Source organism: Haemorhous mexicanus, chromosome 19, assembly GCF_027477595.1.
Source record: "Haemorhous mexicanus isolate bHaeMex1 chromosome 19, bHaeMex1.pri, whole genome shotgun sequence".
Lineage (NCBI taxonomy): Eukaryota > Metazoa > Chordata > Aves > Passeriformes > Fringillidae > Haemorhous > Haemorhous mexicanus.
Genome location: NC_082359.1, coordinates 10,993,925 through 11,016,282, shown reverse-complemented (window position 1 = coordinate 11,016,282; position 22,358 = coordinate 10,993,925). Strand labels below are relative to the sequence as shown.

General features: G+C 48.7%; 3 protein-coding genes across 4 annotated transcripts in view; all 3 read left to right on the top strand.

Annotated features, from left to right (window-relative positions):
- MLXIP (MLX interacting protein) overlaps positions 1–5,484 on the top strand; it is a 43,917-nt gene extending 38,433 nt beyond the window's left edge. For both annotated transcript variants that reach the window (XM_059863954.1, XM_059863952.1), the window contains one exon: positions 289–5,484. In XM_059863954.1, coding sequence (XP_059719937.1) covers positions 289–410 — 122 coding nt within the window. In that variant the 3' untranslated portion in view covers positions 411–5,484. The remainder of the gene's footprint in view (positions 1–288) is intronic.
- Positions 5,485–10,302: 4,818 nt separating this feature from the next.
- LRRC43 (leucine rich repeat containing 43) lies at positions 10,303–19,086 on the top strand. Its single transcript, XM_059863382.1, has 12 exons — positions 10,303–12,244; positions 12,319–12,573; positions 12,829–12,939; positions 13,072–13,211; positions 13,800–14,038; positions 14,644–14,822; positions 15,152–15,275; positions 15,463–15,602; positions 15,730–15,810; positions 16,075–16,266; positions 16,740–16,815; positions 18,877–19,086. The coding sequence occupies exons 1-12, from the start codon at positions 12,086–12,088 to the stop codon at positions 19,035–19,037; spliced, it is 1,857 nt and encodes a 618-aa protein (XP_059719365.1). The 5' UTR covers positions 10,303–12,085; the 3' UTR covers positions 19,038–19,086.
- A 144-nt stretch (positions 19,087–19,230) lies between these two features.
- On the top strand, positions 19,231–21,477 carry B3GNT4 (UDP-GlcNAc:betaGal beta-1,3-N-acetylglucosaminyltransferase 4). Its single transcript, XM_059863379.1, has one exon. The coding sequence runs from the start codon at positions 19,658–19,660 to the stop codon at positions 20,774–20,776; it is 1,119 nt and encodes a 372-aa protein (XP_059719362.1). The 5' UTR covers positions 19,231–19,657; the 3' UTR covers positions 20,777–21,477.
- The last annotated feature ends 881 nt before the right edge of the window (positions 21,478–22,358 follow it).

Below are 22,358 nucleotides of genomic sequence, written 5' to 3'. Positions count from 1 at the left end.
CCAGAATTTAAACAGTCTTTAACTACATTTCAATTTCAAAAACTTGGCTCTAGTTGGTGTATGTTTGGCAGTGTGATTTATCTCATAATGAGGGAAGACCTCTGAGATTTGTATTTAGCTTTGGAGTGACCTTCTGTTTGGGCATCCCTGCTTCATTCTTCCCCTCTTGCCTTTCAGCAAGCGTTTAATTTACATTTATAGCTGTCAAGGGGTGCTCTATTTTGCAGAAGAGAGATCAGTCAGATTAATAGCTTTTCCTGATGCTTTCCTGCCTTTTTTTTTTAACAGTGGTGCTGAACACCCTGCGGCAGCTGAGCAGGAGCACCTCCATCCTGTCGGACCCGCTGCGGCTGCCGGAGCAGGCGCGGGAGGCTGTGACGAAGGTGAACAAGAGAGCTGGGGAGACCTAACAACCAAAGACACTGAGGTGCTTGTCCCAGGGGTGGAGAACCTGCCAGGCCCTGCCTGCCCAGGCTCCTCCAGTCAGTGCACTTTAGAAAGGATTCTCTCCATCACCCGAGACATTGTTCAGGGCACCTGGCCCTGCCTTGCGAAGAGGTGCAGGTGATGCAGAACGTTTGGATTCCTCTCCAGTGCTGTGCTGTGCTCTGTCAGTGAGAAAAAAACCACCAAGCTCAGGTAAACTCAGCAGGTTTGAGCCCTGCAGGCAGCAATAGATCTCCATCAATGCATCCTTATGCAACTAATGGAACGCCCTCAGTTCTCTGAAGTGTAAATCCTGTACACCAAGGAATGTGCTCTTCAAGGGGAAAAAATACTTCTGATTTCATGAAGCAAAATGTGCTTTTTATTTTGTTCTCTGGTATTTGATTCCATGTGTTTTACTTGAATAGTGAAAATTGTTAAACAGGATCATATGAAAAACCAAAGGAGAAGAAAAATCTGTCAGTGATGTCAACTCATGGCAAAAATACTAGAATTAAAATCTCAGGCTGTGTTTTGTGTATTTTTATTTTAATGAGTGTATCATTGCATTTGATCAGTTTCAATACATGCTTTATTTTCTAGTAAACAAAGTAGCTGATTTTTTTTTTTTAATAGCCATTGCAAGGGAGTAGCAGGCTGTGCAGTAAGTGCAAGAGAGCAGTTTTAGATTGTATAAATTCTGCAGTTAGGACAAATACATGAATCTTATATCAGTTTAATTAATGAACTATTTTCTTGCACTCTGGACAGTTCAGCTGCCATCCTCACAAAATGTGCACATATAAATCACATCCATAGGTAAATGTAGTAGCACTTCAGAGACAAGAATTGAGTTTGCAATGTTAAAAAAATTGGCTTTTTTATTATCTCAGAAGCTATATCAAACCACACAGACTTGCAGTCAGTTCTTTGCTTCTTTGTCTTTTTTTGTTTCTTTTTGCCTTCTGTCTGAAAAACCTGAAGGACTTTGCTAGGCCTGGTCTGTATGGGAAGGTTCTGTTCAACGAGAGTTATAGAACATGTAAAAATAAGTTTAAAACTCAAACTACTGCATAACATTTTTCTGTGACAATCTCAGCACATACTGTGCTCTGCTGCAGTTCTGAGTCCCGTTCCAGCAGGGATTGTCCATCCCATGACCCTTGTAATTCCACTTATGGCTTGATCCTGATTGTTCAGAGCTCTGCAAACAGTGGGAACACTTCCCTTGAGTAGTTTTCTTCCAGTTCCAAGGGAGGCTGGAGGTGCTGTGCAGCCTCTCACAGTGGGAGAATGAGGAATGACTGGAGCACTTGGGGGTTGCACACTCTGAAATGGGCTCAGTAGGTTCTCCTTGGGGAAAGGAGCTTTTCTCAGCTTTGTCCCCAATCTCCTCCACTTGCTGGGCCAAGGTTTGGAAGGAAACCATGGGCCTGGGGAGTAGGGCTGAGCACAGGTGGAGGTTTTGTTCTTGTTTCTCCTTTGTCCTGAGTTCTTGCAGCTAATGGTTTTCCTTGCAGTGTTCCTTCTGTGAGAGCAGCACTGTAGGAAGGACAAGGCACAAAAGGTGAGCCTCTCCCTGCATGGAGGGACTGAGGACTGAAGGGGAAGGCAGAATGGCAATATTGTACCAACACAGCTTCCTCTGTGCAGGCTGTGTTGGGGGACATGCTTTTCTTTCTCTTTTTTTACAGTAGATTTGACAAATAATTTGAAGTTTGTGGCACATGTGAAAACCTGTGTCCCTGTGACAGAAGCAACAAAATTTCAAGTCTCAGCCAAGGAATGGTGTGCAAAGGTTGTCATAGTAATTAAATAGTGAGTAGATTTTCTGGAGGGATCCATTCCCAGATCTTTCATAATGTTGTAATCAATTAAGCAATATTCTTTTGGATACATCTGGGTAAGAAGTGTTAAATAAGTAAATCATTTTTTGAATCAGTGCTTTCAATCCTCCAATTTTTATCACTAGTTGTGAATTTGACTCCAGTAAAATCATTTTACACTGTGATAAGCTGGGGATGTCCCTTATGTCCTTTCCTTGGAAAGGACCTCACTGTCTCTTAAAAACATGTGTGGGTTTCTAGCAAGAAAGCAGCAGGCACATTGTCCAAGAGCTGGTGTTTTTGCTGACCTTTTCAGATGAGCAGATTCTCTAATGCCTCCCCTGCAGTGTGGCCTCCTGCTTGTCAGCAGTGATGGTGTGTGATTTTTACCATTTCTGGTATCGGTGGCGTGGGAGTTCTGTCCCATCAATCACAGTGCAGTACAATCATCCTTCAGGGCCCAGGGGTGTCTGAAAAACTGAGACCCAGACATCCCATATCTCATGAATGGATTGGAAACTTAAAGCAACCTTTAAGGAACAGCAGGGGTAATTCACCTGAACTGCCAAAAACTTTGTCCATTCACAGTTTTGATGTGGATGGAAAACTCATCCAGCAGATTGCACCATGAGCTGGTTACAGTTGGAGGGGAAGTTCCTGTTTAACAAATTGTGGTGCAGAAACAAACTCAAAGAACTGTTAAAAAACTGCAAATCTTTAAGAGAAAAGAAATAAGTATTGCTTAGTTAGGCAAGAGTGTAGGAGGGGGGAAAGGAAAAGTGAAAAGATTCTTTCCACTAGTGCAATTACAAGAAATGATGTGGCTACTCTTTGAAGCAGTGATTCAATATGTTCTTGTCACCCTATTATTGCAGATCAGAATTCTTTTATCAGTCAGCCTTGTGAGGAGAGTGGTTTCACTTCATTTGGGAACACAGGAGGAAAAAAGCTGGTTTATGTCTCACATCTGAACAGTAGAACCACTAAAGATTGGTATGGAAAGAGATGGACCACGTATGTATTAGTTCCTGAATAGTTTTCCACTTAGACTAAGGTGTTTAAACATAAATCATTCTTTCTTACCCATGGAGGAATTGAAATACTTTATTTTTTTCAAAGTTTTGTAATTTAAGCACTCTGATTTCCTCAGTGTCACCAAAGTAAACAAGCCAAACACACAGTGCCTATAGTCTGCACAGAATTGCAGGTGCTGCACATCTGTCTGGTACTAAACTTTTGGAGAACCCCCATAGAACTGAATACAAGTTATGTTCTATCAAATCCAACGTGTTTCACTCAGTAAAGGAGTGTCTAAATAACTTACTTATGGCCTGTGATATGCACAAAGTCTTTATGGGATTGTCTGCTGGTTCCTTCTTACCTCAAACTGTATTAATTGGTATATTGTAGATGGCCCCACCCCAAAGACAAATTCTGGAGAACTTGGGCATTATCTGGTGTAGTTATTAGCTTGTATTGTAGCTATTGGCCTCCTTTTAGCAGGAGGAGTAAGGGGTGAAGCTCCAGGAGCAAACTAGAATTGAAGGAATTTCTGAGGAGGATCAGAGACAAGTGCACACTTCACCATGACAGTCTGATCTCTGCACAAAACCAAAGGATTCCTGGTTAATACCATGTGACCTGACTGGAATGTTCTTCCATGCTTTTCTAGACCCCTAGAGAAGGCTTCCTTGGAAGAAGGGGCTACCAGAATGTTTCCATCTGTGCCTTAGATCTTGGTGTCACGTGTGCATTTGATCAATCATAAGTCACCCATTGTTCCCCCTAAACTGATGCTGTGTGGAAAATTCAGAGAATGGAGGAAGTGGGGCTTCCCTGGCTTTGTAGAGGGTTTTATCTGTGAGGCATTACTGTGACTCTTTCAGACTGAGGTTGTGAGTAACTGTTTCTATGTTTGGAAAAAATTGCATCTTCCCTGCTGAATCCACCCCTCTCCACTGTCATGTGCAGAACACTTGTGCACACAGGGACATAATCTCTGCTCTGCCAAACCCAGGAAACAGGCAAGGCCTTACTACATCTGAGATAGAAAAAGATGTCTTTGAAAAGACAAAGGGCTGTCAAATGTATTGGAAAACTGCATCCCTTTGTATCTTCAGGTTTTTTTACATTCCTCTGTGTGTGTGTGTGTTCACATCTGGTAGAAGGGACAGGGACAGGTAAATTTAATTTTGCTTGCTTTTAAAGCCCAAAACTCCTAAAAAGGAGTTTGAGAACAGGAGAGAGAAGCTCACTGCAGAAATGTTCAGTAAGGTAATGCTTACTTGTAGGCTGTTTCACTTTCTCAGTTTCTGGAGTGGATAGTTCTTGCCTTGATGTTGTCAGCTAGAAGGTATTGCTGAAAATTGAATGGGTTTTTCACTGTTTTCTCCTTTTTCTTTCCATTTTTTTGGTTCCTTCCCGCATTTCTTGCATGGAAAACCACCAAGCAACAAAAGGCTGATGACATCCAGTTGAGGTTCTTTAGGGATTCAGTCACACCAGTCTGGAGGACTGTGGACAACTGTTGATAACTTCTAGGAGTTTCTTTAATTAGGTGAGACATCAGGAGTTTTTCTGTTACTCTTCAATTTTTACACTTGAGTTGCAGAGGACATTATTTGGTTTGTGTTTTTTTTTTAATAGGACTCCAGTATTTTTCCCACATCATCGGTTAAAGCTCTAGTTGTCTTTGGTTTCATTCTTGGTTGGATTTTCTGCTCATATACTGTGTAGAGCAGAAGTGGTAGAACCAAACTGTAGCTTTATCTGTAAAACTTGAGTTCTTCAGTTACAGTTACAGTAACTTCAGTTACAAAGAAACACACCTTTGGTATATAATGGAATTAATTTCTAGCCACTCTCTGAACTTTTTATATCTGAACTTTTCCAACATGAATAAGGTTTTCAGTCAAAAGATATCAATGTTTTGAGCAAGCCTTTTAACAATACACTGAATAAATAGATTGTTTTCTTCTTCTAACCTTGTATTTAAATGTGTTTTAAGTGAATGGAATTCATTCTTGTTAAGAAAAAATGATTAAAAAAAAAAAAGCTTGAAGGTATGAGGACTTCAGGTTGTGCTCTTGCTTTGCTTAGGTTTCCTGTTCTGTTGCATGACAACTTCTGTTGTGCTGTTGATATGTAGCACTTTTCAGTAGGTCTGTTAAATTGTGCAATGCATTTTTTTATATTTACAACCAAAACAATAAAGGATATTTTTTGGAAGAAACTGGTTTTAATGCTTTTCTTTTCTGACTGGAGGTGAGGAAATGGTAAGCAGAATTATTCCTGGGCCAGCGTTGGCACCTTGGCATCCTTTTTGCAGCTCTAAAAGGTGACAAGAGCTCATTGCCCTGTGAGCAGTGCTGGAGTTACCTTTGGATCTTTGGGTTTGGCATTCCCAGAGCTGGGCTCTGTATTCTCTGTGGAGGTGCTGAAGTTTGGACTCCTTTTGGGATTGATGTCGGTGTTAGGCACTGAGCTGCTTAAGTCCATTTAAAAATGAAATTAATAAATCTGCCTTTAATGACTGATTTTTGTTTTTCTCTGGTAGGACACTCCAGCTCTCTGTGCTTCAGTTGTCACCTCCCTGGCATTTTGGATTTTCTTGCCTAGTGGAAGCAGCAGTGAGGCTCTAGTTGAAGTGAAAGGTAATAGAAGAGTGAAAAGAAGGATTTTATTTTAAAATCACCGCACAAGAGTTTGTGCTGGTTGATGTTATCCTTGTGATTGGTGCTTTTGATTTGGTATTTCTCATGAGAACTTCTGATGAGTCAAGCCTGCAGTTCCAGGAGGTACAGCAGGGTTCAAAAACCCTGCATCTAATTTTTCAGAAATCACAAGCTTGATCTTACATGAAGCATTTTGGTGGGAGTGAAGAGCAGTGCTATTTCAACAGTGATAAACCAACTCTTCAGCCTGCCTTCACTCTTGACCAAGCACTACAAGTGCCAGAGTTGTTGCAGTGATGCTATCGAAGCTCTCTGGGAGGAAGCTGTGGCTGCAGAGCACTGTTTCTGTATTACTGATTTAGTGGTGATTTCAGGGAGGCTGCTGTAACTTCAGCTGAGGTGCCAAAAGAGTTTGTGAAGTGGTTTCTTTTTGTGGCTGGAACTGCTAATCCTTGAACACTGCCAAAAGTGGAACTACACTTGCTCTGTGGAAATGATGCCAAATGAAATCACTGCTGTAAGTGATTTCACAGCCCAGGGCTCTCTCTATTTCTAAAAGGATGGAATGGAATGCTCGCTATATTTTTATTTATTTATTTTAACCTACATTTTCCCTCAGGAGCTCATCTCTGCCCTTTCTCCAGGAGGTGGGCAGACAGGGAATGGTTATTTGGGTGGTGGGGAAGTTCCCTGTGTGCAAACCCAAAAGAGCCCCTGTTGTCATCCAGAGAGATGTTTAACATCAGAACAAGGTGTGTGTGTCACACCCCCAAAGCTTTTCCACCACCAAATGGAAACAAACCCAGGAAAGATGAGACTCATCACATCCCTGGGTCCTGCTGTTCCCTTCTGACACTCCTTACATAGCCCATCTGTGGCTCCTCCATCCAAACTCTTCATTCTTCATAGGACTCAAAAGCTTTGTTTTCAAAAGGGGACCTGCATGTCAGGAGATCTTTGCTGGTGACCAAATCCATGATCACAATAGAGATGCTCCCTGTGGAACAGGTGTATCCCCCAACTTGCAGCTCTCCAGAGCTTGGGAGGATTTATGGAGCCTGGTAACACTGCACCAGGAAGGCCACAGGGCTGCAGGTGTTCTCTCACTGTTCTGCCTGGGGCTGGTGCCTTTTCCTCTCTGCAGTGACTGAGTGTTCCCCCCTGGGGAAGAAAAGTCTTCTGTCTCAGGTAGCTCTGAGTGTTTCTCTCTGGGGAAGAAAACTCTTCTGTCTCAGGTAGCTCTGAGTGTTCCCCCCTGGGGAAGAAAACTTTTCTGTCTCAGGTAGCTCTTCCCATGCCGTGAGTTTGGACAGACCTTCTGACTCACTTTGACATCTTGTTAGCACTGCTGAGGAAGCATTTCCCTTTCTAAGGAAAACACTTTTGTTGAGCTATTTATATCTTCAGAAGGAGAAACAAAAGCCATGCATGGGAGAGGAAACCACAGGGAGCAGCCCTGTATAATCCTCTGGTTCAGCAAGGCTGAAGTGGCTTGTGTCAGTCCTTCACAGGGGTGATGTTTAAGCCCTGGGGTGTGACTGTTTTCCTCCTCTGAGAGGTTTGCTGACCCCACCTGGAAAGGTCAGGCAGGTGTTGCTTCAGCCTTGGGGATAAGCACAACCACAGGCAGTGATTTTTATTTTTTTTTTTTCCAACCACTCTTCTTTCTCTATTAAAAATGGAGGAGAGGAGGTTGGAGCTTTACCTTCTTCATGTCACCACCATGTGACATCTCCACAGTTGTGTCTGAAATGGGGCCTGTTTAGGAAGAATTCTTCCCCTGGCTCCAACAAGGAGCTTGGTCCCTCAGTCTGTCTTGGGAAGCTTGAGTGCTTCTCTAGGATCCCCTCTCAGACTTCTGGGGGGCTGGCAGTGTAACTCAGTTGATATCAAACCCACTTTTCCTGGAGAAGTCTGAGCAGAACAGGGCCAGTGCAAGATATATTGGAAAAAAGAATTGGAATAAAAAGAATCCAGCAACATTGGTTTTATTTAATATTTTAATTAAGTTCCAGTTTCTATCCAAAGGTGGTAACAGGAAATGAGTAAAACATTATTTACTAAGTAGCAAATAGATCCCTTTCAGTATTAAAATATGAATAAATAAATATATAAACTAATTGCTTAAATAGATTTATAAAAATAGATGTGTTGTATAAATTCATAAATAAAATTCCCCAGTAGAGAGAGAAGTACAAAATCAGCCTGCTGACAATCAACTTTTCTTTTGAAAAACAACTGCAAGATAAAAATATAAATAACATTAAAATTACTGAAATTATACTTTGCTTATATATGTCAGGGCTGGTTAATTAAATTACTTTGACTCACATTAGTCCATCCTTATTATGTGCTGTTGCAAATAAGACAATATAAATAGTTTTATAATAAATACATTCAAGAACACATTCATCCTTTAAATATTAAGTTAAACTGGATTATATAGTTAGAGAGAATAGCAAGTACATTTTCAGTGTTGATCCTGGCATCAAACTGATCCCATAACCCCTGGTAGGTCTCATTTACAGAGATCTATCTTCAAATTATTTTTTCATCCCGGCGTATCAAACTGCTGCTTCAGAGTACAGCTTTCCTGTAAGTTGCATGATGTCCTCATATTTCTTTAGAACCCACCAGATGTAGGTTTTTATGTCTGCCTGGCTCATGGCCTGGCCCTGGGGCTCCAGCTGGGGCAGGTGCTGGCTGCTGCAGGTGTAGAAGGCAGTGCCCTGGCTCAGCGTGGTGCCCAGCTGGTTGAGGTTGGCCTGGACCAGGCCTTTGGAGCTCTGGGTGCAGAAGGTTTCTATGTCACCTCCCAGGCTTTTCAGAGCCTTGTGGATGTGGTGCAAAGCACAGCAGTTTGCCTGGAAAGCTGGACATTTGGGTATTCTGTCTGCCATGTCTCTGGCCTTGGACGTCACTGTCCAGGGCTCAGGGTGGAATGTTGCAGAGATACATTTGTGCTGTGGGGAAGGAAGAGAAGAGAGAAATTGTTAAATTGTTGATCCTTTGGTTTCCCTTTCTCATTTGCTTACCCGTTTGTGGGGTTTTTGGTTGTGTTTCAATTGTTGTATTAACACCTCCATCCTTCTGATCAAGCAGGCATTGCACAGAGTTTGCAGATCCCCATGCCTTGCTTGCCTTGGGTCTCTGATTTTCTAAACCTTGGCTTCTATTCTTTACTGTAGGAGCAAAATTTGCCTATTCCAGAGATCTGGTTTGGCCTCTGTGTGTTTCCATCTGTTTTGGCAGAGATGGTTTTGATTTAAAAAATGAATTCAGAGGAAATGTCAGTGTTGATTTTTATCAACATACTCTTGGGAACACCGACCCAGGAACTGAACTTTGTCTGAGGCACTGGCACCTGGGTTCAGTGAACGTTTTTCCTTTCTAAGGAAAGAATTGGTGAGCAGGATTTTTGGCAGAAGTGCTCAAGCACTAGGGTCAGACTGATGGGCAAAACAATTCTCACCACGTTTCCAGTGACCTGACTAAATTGCTGCAAGATCTGCCCAACAGGACTCAGGAGACTGAGAAGGAACACTGGGAATCAGGAAGATCCCAGCAGGCAATGAGCTGAGGCAAAGTCACCCAAGCTCTCTGCAGCTGCCCTCACTCCAACTGCCCTGAAATAACACAAGGAGCACTTTCCTTCTTGCATGTAATACAGAGAAGAGCTACTTTTGGTTTTAACCCAAATACTTCTTTTCTGGTGGTCTTTCTAGTGTTTTACAATAATTCAAGAGATTTCTCCACAGGCATAGGCACAGCACATGGAAAATGGTGCACTTACATAGAATTCAAACAACTCGTGTGCTTTCTGTTGTATTACTGATGCGAAGGTTGGTATCTCTGTAGTGAAATGATTCTGCCTCTCTCCTGTAGTCACTCTGCTTTCTGATGTCTCTGTCGGTGCCATGGAGCCCAAAGGAACCAGTAAACAGAAGAGAAAGATTGCAAACCTGTTGATCTCTGCATTCAGATGAAGAGAGAAAACAAAAAAGAAAGAATACAATGATTAGTCTCAATCTTCTGCATAGCTTTTTGCATTTTGTGCAACGTGATATATTTTTAAAGCATATAGGCATGAAGTGGCTGAGCTAGAGGTGAGCATCAGCCAGGGCAACCTTACAGCCTGTAGCAAGGGTAAGTCACACCCACCTGCTCTGCGTTCCATGGCGGGATGGGACAGCAGTGGCTTGGCTGGGAGCTGGCGTTGGAGCTGGTTCTGGAGCTTCTGCCTGCCTGGAGTGCTGTGGATGGGGCCAGCCAGGCTGCATTTAAGTGCTGTGGAGTCCTGCGTCAGTGGCTCCCCCACAGTAAATTTTTTTTTTTTTTTTGCCAGTGATAATTCGGGTTTGTTCTTTTTTGAAAGATTGTATCGAAAGTTGATTCACATGTGTCTTCACTGATTGTGATCTACGTGCACAGTTTCAAACTGACACGGAGGGTGTCCTGTGTCATCTCTTTGAGCTTGCCTTGGCAATCCCATCTAAATCCTTGGGCTCTCCAAAGTGAGGGATTTAGAATATAAACTCTTGTTCTATTTATTAAGGTGGTTGGAAGCACGTTATTGCTGCCCAAAACCATTGCTTCTCCTGCAGAGTCAGTGTAAGAGTGGGCCAATGAAAAACATTGTGTGCAAGGTAGGTCAGGCCTTGAGTTCCATGTATAAATCCTTTTGCTGGATGCCTGTAAGACCCTGTTCCCAAGGGATGCTCAGGATCCCCCCTCCCATCCCTGTTGCCCATCTCTCCAGCTGCCCTGAGGCTGTTTTCTGCTTCCAGTAACCAAATGCAGGAAATTCTCATACACACCAAAACAGAATAGGTGCTAAGTAATGCCAAGAGATGAGTTACCATGGCCTACAGAAAGGACAGTTCTGGCAGACACTTCTTTTATTTGAGGGTTTTATTATTATTTGGTGGGAAAACGATGACAGAGAGAAAGAGAGATGTTTCTTTGTGCATGGTGTTCTTTAGGAACATCCCTACAAAGGCAGTGGTGGGTACAGATGGCTCGTTTCAGGCAGAAGGGTGATCTTGGAGGGTTTCTTGTTTGGAAGCACCAAACCTGCAGAGATGCAGTTGGTCAGTGGCCCACAGGAAGATCTGTGGAAGGTGCAGAGGAGCTTGTACATAAAAGACGCCACTGGGCACTGCCAGCCCCTTCCAGCTCTCCCAGATGGGCATGGGCAGGGAGTACTGGGATCTGGTCTTCCCCCAAGAGCAGGAGTATCTCTTTGTGCAGCACTGAAGGCAATGGAAATAGTTATTTTAAATAGTGATGCAAATAAAAGAAGCAGAATTTTTACGGCTTCGTTTTCCCACAAAACACAATTCAACCACTGGTAATTTTCCTTCAAAGACTTTCAAAAGATTTTACTTCATTTTCTCCTAAGGACAGCACTTTACCAGGTTATTCCACTCCAGGACATGTCATTATCTCATAGCCTGTTCATGCTGTGCACATCCTTTCCGGTCTGTACAGGGCTGTGATAAGCTGCTGAGCTGATAAGGGAGCAGGTCAGCATCCGTCCTGTAAAACCCAGCCTGAGAAGTTCAGCTTTCCACCACGTAACCATCAGGCATCACAGAGCAACTGCAGTTCATTTGGTGAAGTTCTGCTGACACACGCTGCTCTGTCAGCGCTCTAAAATGGAATTTGTGGCCATTGCCACAACACCTATCGCTGGAAAAAGGAAATCAATCTCTGCCTGTGGAGACCTGATGCTGACCTGAGACACAGCTGTAGCTTTTGTTCCTTGAGCTCACCTACTTTTTCCAAGTGTGGGAGCTGGTATTTTCAGCCATGAGCTTGTTTTCTGGCCTTACATGGTTGTGTGGCAGTGCCCTCCACGTAAAGGGGAGAGCTGGGCTTTTGGAGCTGACTGAGACCCTGACTGCTTCTTCCCTGAAGTCTGAGCAGCACTCAGGACACAGATAAAGGAAATGGCAAATTCCATGCCACAGGTCCCCAGCCAGGCAAGAATGCTGATGCTGCACCCTGCAAGTGCAGCCTGAGGCCGCCTGCCCTTTCCCTGGTGGGGAGCAGCCCCAGAACCCAGTGGGAACCAGAAAAACAGGGATTTATTCCCAGCCGGGTGAGGTTGGTGCTGTTCCAGACCTGCTCTACCCTCTGCTTGGAGAATGTGGTTCCATGGCACCATCTCCTAGCAACAGGGACACAAGCAGTGAGCCAGGGGATTCCCTGCTGGGCTGGGGCTGCATGGCAGCACCCGGCAGCGTCTCGGCTGCTTTTCAGGAGTACCTGCAGCACCTGGGGCTGCACGACTTCCCTTGTGGCCTCGGCAGCTGGGTAGGGGTCTGGGGGGCACAGCCGTGGGACGTGGCACAGGGCTGCCATTGCCTCTCCTCTCTCCCTGTCCACAGAACAAATCCCGCCTCAATGCCAGCAGGAGCCCCCGGGCACAGCCAGCAGGGCTGGAGGAGGCTGTGCCACCAGGAGAGGAGACCACAGAGGTGCTGCTGGAGCTGCTGAGAGACCAGCACAGCCCCTGGGCACTGCCCCCCGACTGCAGCCCCCAGGCCCAGTCCCTGAGGGAAGTGGTTGTGCTGGCACCCGAGCTCCTCCTTGGCTCCAGAGTCTTCCAGCTTGTCAAGTCCCTGCGGATACTCGACAAGGGGGTGAGTGCAGCTGCTGGTGCCCATAAAGCTGTAGGCCAGGGAACCTTGTCTTCCTGCTGTCAGGGAAAACATGCTGGGAAAAGGACACCTTGCCATCCCATGGTCTTCCCAGGTGCTGCAGCTAGGGTAGAACTTCTCCCCACAGCCTCCCCAGGATATTGTGCTAGCCCATGTCACACAGATCAAGATGTCGTCCATGTCACCCTGGCCACGAGGTGCCTCAAGGACAAGTTGGCCAAACCCAGCTCTTTGCAGGTGGAGGAGGTGGATGAGGGTCTGCTGCAGTTCCAGCAGCTGGAGGAGCTCATTCTCAGTGCCAACCACATCAGCAGAGTAACCTCAGCCCACCTGCCCCGGACTCTGAAGGTGAGTGAGGAGGGTCTTGTGCAGGATGGGGTAGGAATTCCCAGTGGGAACACAGGGAAAGTCAAACAGCTCAAGGGGGTGCCAGGAACAGCTAATTTCCAAGGTGTTTGTTGTTCCTTCTGTCCTGGGCAGGTGCTGGAGCTCTGCTACAATGATGTGGGTGATCTGCAGGACCTGTGTGCTCAGCCACCCCCGGAGCTCCAGCACTTGGGGCTGGGCTACAACCGGCTGTGTGGCCCTTTCCAGGAAAAGCACTTCACTGTGGATTTCTGGTAATGCCACAGGCTGAATGTTGGCTCCTGAAAGGGAAATGAGCAGATGTGAACAGCTGACCTCAAGCCATGGAGGTGGCCCTTTTTGGGAAAATTCAGAAACAACTGAGTTGTTTCTTTGCTCTGAGTCTACTCTCTCTGCAGAGTAGTCTGTCTCTGCTGTCTTCTGTCTCATGCCCAGAGGTTGTTTTGGTCCTTACAAGGTGTGGAGTGGGGAGATCACCAGGGGAACTGCCCTGACACCCTGCCCATCCCAGTTCCATTTCCCTGGGCAACTTACTTTTTCCGTGTTCTTCCCAAAGCCCCTGCTGGAAGTCTGTAAGCATCTGAAGCATAGACTGCCTCACCAAATGGTGCAGTGGGGTCATCAATGGATGCTAAAGAAATGGTTTTGTGTTGTGGGGCAGACTGGCAATGGACTGTATGGCACAGGGATTTGGAACTGGTCGCCAGATTGGATTCCTCAGTTCAACCCAATTTGTGCTGGAGAAATACGAATTTTCTTTCTGTTTTTGGTCCGGGGCTTTAGCTTTCTGTCCTCAAATAGGTGCTAGCTGTCTTACATCCTTCCCTGGGTTCTCTCCTTAGGCCAAACCTTGTCTCCCTAGACCTGAGCTTTAACAGCCTCACAGACCTGCTGGGACTGGTCTCCCAGCTGTCCACCCTGCAGAACCTCCGCATCCTGCTGCTCCAAGGGAACCCACTGGCTCTCATCCCCACTTACAGAGGCTTCCTCGTGGACAGCCTGCCCAAGGTGTCCATCCTGGATGACATCTACATATGGCCTGAAGAGAGGCAGCAGTTCCATGGGCTGGCAAGGCAGCCAGGTGAGCCCTGCCTCTGAGCCTGCCTGTGCTGACCCTGGGATTCAGGAGTGGGGTTTGCATTGTGCTTGTGTAATTACGAGTGAGGTAGTTTCTAATTTAGGCCCAAGAGCAGCCAATCCCAGTCCCAGCCTCAGTGTCCTGGCCTGCCTCAGCTTTTCTTCCCATCTGGTTTCAGATCATGCATTTCCCTCCCGAGCTGTGGCAAGAGGAACATCAGTACTGGGGAAGGTTCTCACGTGGGGCTGCACTGTCTGCACACAGCGGTGCCACCTCTGTGGCACATCCCTGACTGGGATGAGAGCAGGAGGCTGGGGACACCCGGGATGGGAAACCTCTCTTGATGGCCCCTACTCAATGAGTTTATGTGCTGGATGTGCTTTTTGGAGATTCAAACGTTGAAGGAGCAGAGCAGCCAAGCCAGGAGGTGTTTGCCTGGCTTTGTAGTGACGCCACGTGGCAGTGGTTTGTCACAGCATTTGTACAGGCTGGCACCGAGGGATGCCAGCAGGTGGGACATGGGACCTGGAGGTTTCTGCTTGCTCTGTTCCTTCCTCTCTCTGGAAGGGAAGTGCTGCAGCTTCATGGCTGGATTCTCTTCCTTTCAGAGCTGATCAGGAGTGAAGCACGACTGGTTGTGAGCATTGGGGAGATGACAGGACTCCCTAATCCTGAAGATTTTCAGCAGCTGGAGTTTGGCTCCGAGGGCCCGGTGATCGCCTGCAGCTACTTTGTGACCTACCAGTTTGCAGAGGGAGAAGAGCTCGAGGACAGGGGCAGTCCTGAGGTTGGTGCTTGATTGTGCTCCTGGAAACAAGCAGCATGGCAGGTCACAGCAGGGGGAACTGCATCTCCAGGCTATGGGGTGATGGGCCTGGTGTGGGGAGCAGCAGTGCTGGGGACAGAATTCCCATGTGGCTGCATCCAGCAGGACAAGCCCCCGCTGCCCACATTCCACACCCCTCTTGGGGAGCCCAGAGCTCTGCACGTGGGAGGGAACTCGCAGTCCCCCTCCTGCTGACTGTGGCAGACCCTTTCCCTGGCACTGAAGTCCCTTCTTCCCATGAGGGTGGGTTGGGGAATAGGATTTTGGAGGCAAATCCATCTCTGTTCCAGGGAACAAAAATCTACCAGAGTCCCACAGAGGCTATGCTGGATGTGGACAGCTCTGCTCAGGACACAGGAGAAACAAAGAGCCATCAGGAGCCTGCAGCCACAGAGGATCCCAAGGCCCTCCCTGGTAATGAGGAATTATAGATCATCTGTTCAATGTCTCAGGACAGGTTTATAGCTCTTTGTGGGGTGTGGTGGCATCAGGATGTCCCTCACAGTGCCAGCTGGGCTGTTTCTGGGATTGATGGACCTGGCACCAGCTGTGTCCTGGAGAAAGAGAGGTCTGCTCTGAACTTTTTTGTGTCCCTACACAGCAAACGTTTTTGCCACCCCTGCACAGCCCTGGGCAGACACCATCGACTGCAGCTACAGGAAGGAGCACATTGCCAAGGACTTGGTGGGGCTGAAGTCCTACCTGGAGGCTGGAACCTTTGTCTCAGTTGTGGAGGAGAAGGTGAGGGTGTGGCTGAGCTGGATGAAGGGGGAAGAGCTGCTGGGAGGCCCAGCCAGTGGCATCACATTCCCTCTGGGAGGCAGGCTGGGATGGCAGTGACCCTGGGCCAGCTCCTCTGTCCGGGCAGGTGATCTCGTGGCCTGTGGATCCAGAAGAAAATTCTGTCACAAATAAGGAGGGACAGGAGCCGAAGAAGAACGGTGCAAAGGTAGTCTGCCAGGAGACAACAACCACCAAATTCTATCTGAGTTGCAAAAACAGTGATGGGAGACAAGGACCCTTCTCCTGGGTCAGTCTGGTGGGTCAGAGAGTCAGACCTCTCCCAAAGTCCCCCCTTTCTCTGGGGCAAAGGCAGCAGCTGTTGACACACACCTTGGCCAGGATGCAGTGGTGGGCAAGGGGCTGGGTTGGGGTTTCTTCTCTCTGACAAAGGGACCCCAGCCTTCTACTGAGGCCTGTCCCCATGTCCAAGGACAAGCAGAAGAAGAAGAAGAAGAAGAAGTCATATGAATTCCGCAGTGACCCCCCCATTTGGAGCACCCTGGCCACCATGAGAGTGACCTTGGAGACCCTGCTGGCCACTGAGGATATGGTGGCAACTTTGTGTGACTTTGGGATCCTGATCCCTGAGAAACCACCAGAACCACCAGTTCTGGAGGAGAAGGTAAGGAGCATGTCCCAGGGCAGGGCTGCAGGCTGGGGTTCAGCAAATGCCTTCTCTGGCCTGGGCATCCATCCATCCCTCAGTTCTTCTCTCCTGAAATAGCCCTGCCTAACCATCATCCATCACTGCTGGTGTGATTATTTAAGGCTGATATTAGTGAGCAGTTCTGCTACTTTTTCTGGGCCTAGGAAAATAGATGAGTTTATTTTTCCATTCCAGAATGTGTAAGTAGCCACTCGTGCTTCCTCTGGCTCTCTCTGTCAGCGTGGCAGCACATACCAGCTGTACCAACTTTCTGTTTCCTGGATTCTCTTTTCTGAGCAGCCACTCTGCTGTGCTCCTGCTGCCCCTCACCTCTGTCCTCTGCCCCTGAAATCCCAGTGACAGCACCCAGATGATGACACCTGGCACAGGACTGAATGAAGGCAGTGAGTTTCAACACGGCCTTACTGTGGAAACATCTCTCTCCACAGGAGACAAAAAAAGGCAAAGACAAGAGCAAAAAACCCAAAGCAGAGAAAGGAGACCAGAAAACCGCGGCTTCCAAAGGTGACAGAGGCTGGAGCTGGCGGGACAGAGGGCGGGGTGTGTGAGAGAGCAAACAGGAGCAGGGCCCAGCCACGCTGCCAGCTCCAGGAGCAGGGACTTACTCACATCCTGAGCCTCGGGCTGTGAATACAGACATTGACTGCGGGGCTCTCAGAATAGACACAGCCCGGACTCCTTACGAGCCGGTGTCTGCACAAGCACCCGGGGTGGGCTGCCAGCTGCCCTGGGAGACCCATACCTACAGCAGCCTGTGCCAGGGGAGATGGACAAAGCAGATTTTTGGGTGAGAAAAGTGCTGCCCGCTGTGTCGGCTGCCAAATGTGGGCGGTGGCGTGGGCAGGCAGCTGGGCGAGGGCTGCCTGGGATGCATAATGAGCTCCTCATTCACTGCCAGCTCGCATCTCCAAACACTTTGCAGAGGGGATTGTTGTTCTCTCTGGTTTGGAGATGAGATGCACAGAGAGCCCCAGGTGCCCCAGCCAGCCCGTGGCAGGGCTGGGAACAGATCCCAGTCTGCTGTCACCCACCAAGAGACCACCCTGACCCCGCCGGGTGTGTCCCCTGCCTCCTCAGAGCTGCTCAGCCAGCAGCCTTGCTTAATCTGCCAGAGGCAAACCTCACCCTGCCTCTCACAGGTTTATTTCTCCATCAGTCTTGGTTCTGACTGCAAAAATAGCAGTGCCAGCACATCGGAGGGGTAATGCAAGAGCGGGAGGAAGTGGGAGATGAAAGGGGTGGCCAAGCAACGCTGAAAAGCTGCTCGTGGGTCACCGAGGGCATGGAGAGGGCCAGGCTTTCCAGCACTGCTCAGAGCTACCAAAGGAGCTTTATTTTCCTGCTCTGGTGTTGGATTTAAGAGTGCAGTTAACCCACAGAGCTCCAGGCTGGTTTCCTGTGCCCTGTCACCCACAGCAAGGTCCCGATCTTTGGGGACGCTCTCAGAGCTCTGCAGTCCTGGACTGCATTCACAGAAGCCAGTGGCCTCCCTTAGCGACTTGAAAAGAAGAAAACTCATTGAATTGTTGTCCCCCACACGAAGATGTGTATTTGCAATGTACACTCAGCCTGTTGCTGAAGCAGACAGCTGCTGTCAAACAGCTCAGCTTCAGCAGTGGTTGTTCCTTCCTTCCTTCCTTCCCTCCCTGGTGTGTGGTCAGCATGTGCATGAAGGTAAAAGTGCTCGTGTGTGCACAGAAGTGCTGCTGCTGCAAGAAACCCACAGCAATTAGAGATTTGTGCTTAAGTTGGTGTCCACCTGTGCTTGTGCCAGGTGGGGGCTGGCTTGGCTGCACTGTGAGGCCACTGAGCACATAATTCAAAGTGTGAGTGCAAAATGCACAGTGCCTAAAGATGAGCTGCCCCACAGCTCGCTACACCCGTTGTCCCATGGCTGTGACTCACCAGAACATCCCAGCTGTGGCTTTTGTGGGGGGCTGCTTGAGCCCTGCTGAGCTCAGAGTCTGCACATCCTGCCTGCCCCATGAGTCACCAGCTGCTTCGGGGGTGTTGGACACTTGCACATCACCTGGGGACCTCCCTTGGAGCTGTGACAGTGGCCATGCCCCGGGGGACAGGGGATGGCTCCCAGCCGTGTGTCCAGCAGGGACTGGCACTCTCACAGCCGGGAGCTGAGGCTGATTTGCATCCCTCAGTTCAGCAAATGCACACAAATAATAAGTCTTCTCAGAGGAATTGGGATCACTTCCAGACAGCTCAAAGAGGAAAGGCAGCGGGCTTTGTCACAAGTGAACCATTTGCCCAGAGACTGAAGGATGTCTTCAGAAGTAGTCTCACGTAGGTCTCATTTTACCTTGCACTTGATTTTCCAGGATCCTTGAAATAATTTATTTCTGCATCTTTCTTTTGCCCTAGGGCAGTTTCACAACAAAAAGCAAGGCTGCACCCAGGTCAACTGCCAGCCTAAAGATGCTTTTTGGGCTTATCATCCTAAATCATATTCAATTTCCCCTGGGGCCCAGTCACTGCTGACACCCTTGCACACTGCTGCTTTTAGGATCATTTACTCCCTCAAGACAGTGACAAATGTACTTCTTACCACAGGAAAAGGAAAAAACAAAGACACTGCTGAAGTGGAGGAGGATCAAGAGCCCCAGCCGGTGCCCCTGACAGTTCAATTCCAGATGCAGCTCCTTCGATGGCCCTTGGCAGCCAGCACCCAGAGCCAGGAGAACGTGGCCATGTCAGTGGGGAAGACTCAGTGATCTGTCCATGGCAGAAGCCTCACTGGAAATAAACCACGGGGGAACGCTGCGTGGAGCCTGGTTTAGCTGAACCGCCAGAGCTGGGAGCTGCCCCGGGGCTCCTGGTGGTCTGTGCCTGGTGCTGAGCTTCTGCTGGAGCCGGAGCGGGCAGGGAGTGTTGGGTGTGTGTGCGGGGTGTAGGGTGGGTGTCCGTGCCGGGGACACGCTGCCCCGGTGCCCGTGCCAGCCCCTCCGCCCGGGGCGGGGCTCAGCAGCGCCGGGGCGGGGCGGGGGCAGCTCCCGGTGAATCGCGGAGGGAACGGCAGCTCCCGGTGAATCGCGGAGGGAACGGCAGCTCCCGGTGAATCGCGGAGGGAACGGCAGCTCCCAGTGAATCGCGGAGGAGGCTCCGCAGAGCAGGGCGGGGGTTTTGCCGTGCGGGGTCACCGTGGAGCGGCGGCTCCAGCCCGGTCTGCGCGCCCCGGCGGGACCGGGCGCTCTGGACCGTCCTCGCCGGCAGCACCGGGTCCTGGTGAGAACCGGGAGGAAGCACCGAGACACGTCCCCGTCCCAGGTAAGGTGGGACGGAACGGCTCGTCTTCATCTGCCCGCCCGGGGCCGGTCCCGCGCCGGATGCTGCCATGTATCCCAGGATGAAAAGCCTCGTGCTTTACACCTTCTCAATCACGCTGCTGGCCTGGGTGTTTTACATGAAGAAGGAGGCAAAGTTGGCAGCATCATCAGCAGAGCAGAAAGTGGATGTGGTGAATCACAGAGTGCAGCCTTCGGTTCTGGACAGCGCTGAGCACAGCAAGTGTTTGCCGAATTTGACCTTTGCTAATTCTTCTCTCGCCCTCCCGGAGCCTCACCGAGTCTTCCTAACCTACAAGCACTGCAGGAACTTCTCGGTCCTGCTGAGGCCTTCCAGGTGTAGCAAAGAGATGTTCCTCCTGCTGGCCATCAAGTCTTCCCCCATCAACGTGGACCGACGTGTGGCCATCAGGAACACGTGGGGGAAGGAGGTGTCCATCGGGGGCAGGCACATCAGGTTGGTGTTCCTCCTAGGGCGCTCCGAGGCCAAAATCCAGCTGCAGCCCCTGCACCAGCTGCTGGCTTATGAGAGCCAGGAGTTCGGTGACATCTTGCAGTGGGATTTTGTTGACGACTTCTTCAACCTGACCCTCAAGGAGCTGCATTTCCTCCGCTGGTTCACGGAGGACTGCCAGCACGCCAGGTTCGTGCTGAAGGGAGACGATGACGTGTTTGTCAACACTTACAACATCGTGGAGTTCCTCCAGGAGCTGGACCCTGAACAGGATCTCTTTGTCGGGGACGTGATCGCCAACGCCCGGCCCATCAGGAACACCAAGGTCAAATACTTCATTCCAGAGCCCATGTATGGGGCCACCTTCTATCCTCTCTATGCAGGAGGAGGGGGATATGTGATGTCTAGAGAGACAGTGCGTCGCCTCCAGAGCACTGCAGAGGACATGGAGCTCTTCCCCATAGATGATGTGTTTGTGGGAATGTGTCTGGCAAAGATGTCAGTGACCCCAAAGAACCACGCTGGCTTTAAGACTTTTGGGATCCAGAGACCTTTCAACCCTTTTGATCCATGCTTGTACAAAGAGCTGATGGTTGTGCACAGACTGAACCCAACGGAGATGTGGATCATGTGGACGCTGGTGAGGGATGACAGCATTAGGTGTGCGGTGTCAGTGACACACAGCTCCAGCAGGGGCTGGAAAAGGAGCTACTGATGAGCCCAGGGATTGTGGCTGGTGACAGGGTACTTAAACTAAAAATCAGGTTGTGGTAGAAATGTATCCGTTACTAACAGACTGCACTGGAGCTGTTGTGGTTTGCTTTGCAGTGAGTCTCTTTCTATTGGGAGTTACTTGAAGCAGTTGAATTGTCACAGGGTGGGGGTGTGGTCAGTGGCTTCCCAGCCAAACTGTGCCAGGGGAAGTCACAAGTGCCACCTGCACTGGTGTCTGACTGCTGGCCAAAGTCAGTCTCATGTGGGACAGCCAACGATGACTAAGGAGTGACAGAGCATTTGAAATTTACTTGAAGGCATGGAAGAAAGGCCAGGATGTTCTGCTGGGTCTGCTGTCCCAGGGCACTAACTGTCCCACAGCTCCTACCAGACAGCAGGAGATAGGGAGTGGAGTGGGGAAGGAAGAGCTTCAAAAATACATGGCCTTAACACAGCAGTGATGATGACCTGGGGGACTGGGCTCAGCCTCCAGCCCTTCGGCTTTTGCAGAAACTCACAAAGGTTTACATGCACTGGAAACTTTAGCACAAACACTTTCTGATCTGGATTGAGAGGAGACACGTGTTTTGAATAATCATGGTGGTAGGAAGAATGGCTGTAGCTTCCCATGTTGTGTGGGAGGTGTTTAGTTTGTTGTTGTTGTTGTAATGTTGTGTATAAATAAAATAGTCTTGAAAAGTATTTACATGGGAATATTCTTAGGTCTTCTGAAAGCCAAGAACCCTAAAAGCCAGGGAAGGCTGAGATCTGGTGCTGGGTATTTGCATTAAAGAGGATAATGCTAGTGGAAATGGATACTTGCCACTTCTTTTTCTGTGAGCTGTTCTCTGTCCTGTTCAGACAAGATGCATTGACACAAAAGTGATAAATCTGAACCTACTGGAGTTGTTAATTTGAGAAAAGATCAAATATAGGAGTAAGGTTTGGTGGTTCTTTTGTGAAGTTTATCAGTATCTTGCTTCTAGAGCAGGAGCTGTGGATGAGCAGGAAGCAGCCTGGAAGCCTTAGGGGAAAAAACAAGCAAATGAGTAAAGAGGAAGTGTGTGATTAGAGCAAACAGAGTCCTTTGTGCTGTGCTGTTGTAATTGCTGTCTGTAGTGCCAGCTGCCCAGCATCCATCCCCCACCAGATGGGAGCTGGAGCTTTCAGAAGTGCCCAGGAAGTGCTGCCAGGAGGCTCCTGCTTGTCTTATAGACAGGGACACCCTGAGAGCAGAGTGTGGGAGCTCTCAGTGGGATGTTGAAGGACTGCTGGTAGGATGTGCTCCCTTGGCCCTCTGGGGCACCTGGTGTAGCTCTGGCTGAGCCCCATGGCTGACCCAGGCTCTTGGGGCAAGGGTATCACCTCACAGGAGCTGTTTCTGTGCCAGGTGTGAGTAGGGGTTTGTCTCAAAGAATTGGTGGGTGTCCATCCTCAGGGTGGTCTTGTGCAAGCTGTTACTGTGTTTTCTGGCTGCAGCTCCAACAGGCTTTCATTAACAGTAGCTGAGAAAGTGCCTGTGTGTAGTTTCAGGTTTGTAAACAAGGCTGAGTGCCAGCAGCAAGCCCAGGTTCTGGGCACAA

Bases quoted from the DNA above. Each gene is read 5' to 3' on its own strand.
- LRRC43 (XM_059863382.1), top strand. From the start codon at position 12,086: ATGGCACCATCTCCTAGCAACAGGGACACAAGCAGTGAGCCAGGGGAT. The intron at 12,940-13,071 runs GTGAGTGAGGAG...TGTCCTGGGCAG, and splicing joins ACCTGCCCCGGACTCTGAAG to GTGCTGGAGCTCTGCTACAA. The intron at 16,267-16,739 runs GTAAGGAGCATG...CTCTCTCCACAG, and splicing joins CACCAGTTCTGGAGGAGAAG to GAGACAAAAAAAGGCAAAGA.
- B3GNT4 (XM_059863379.1), top strand. From the start codon at position 19,658: ATGTATCCCAGGATGAAAAGCCTCGTGCTTTACACCTTCTCAATCACG.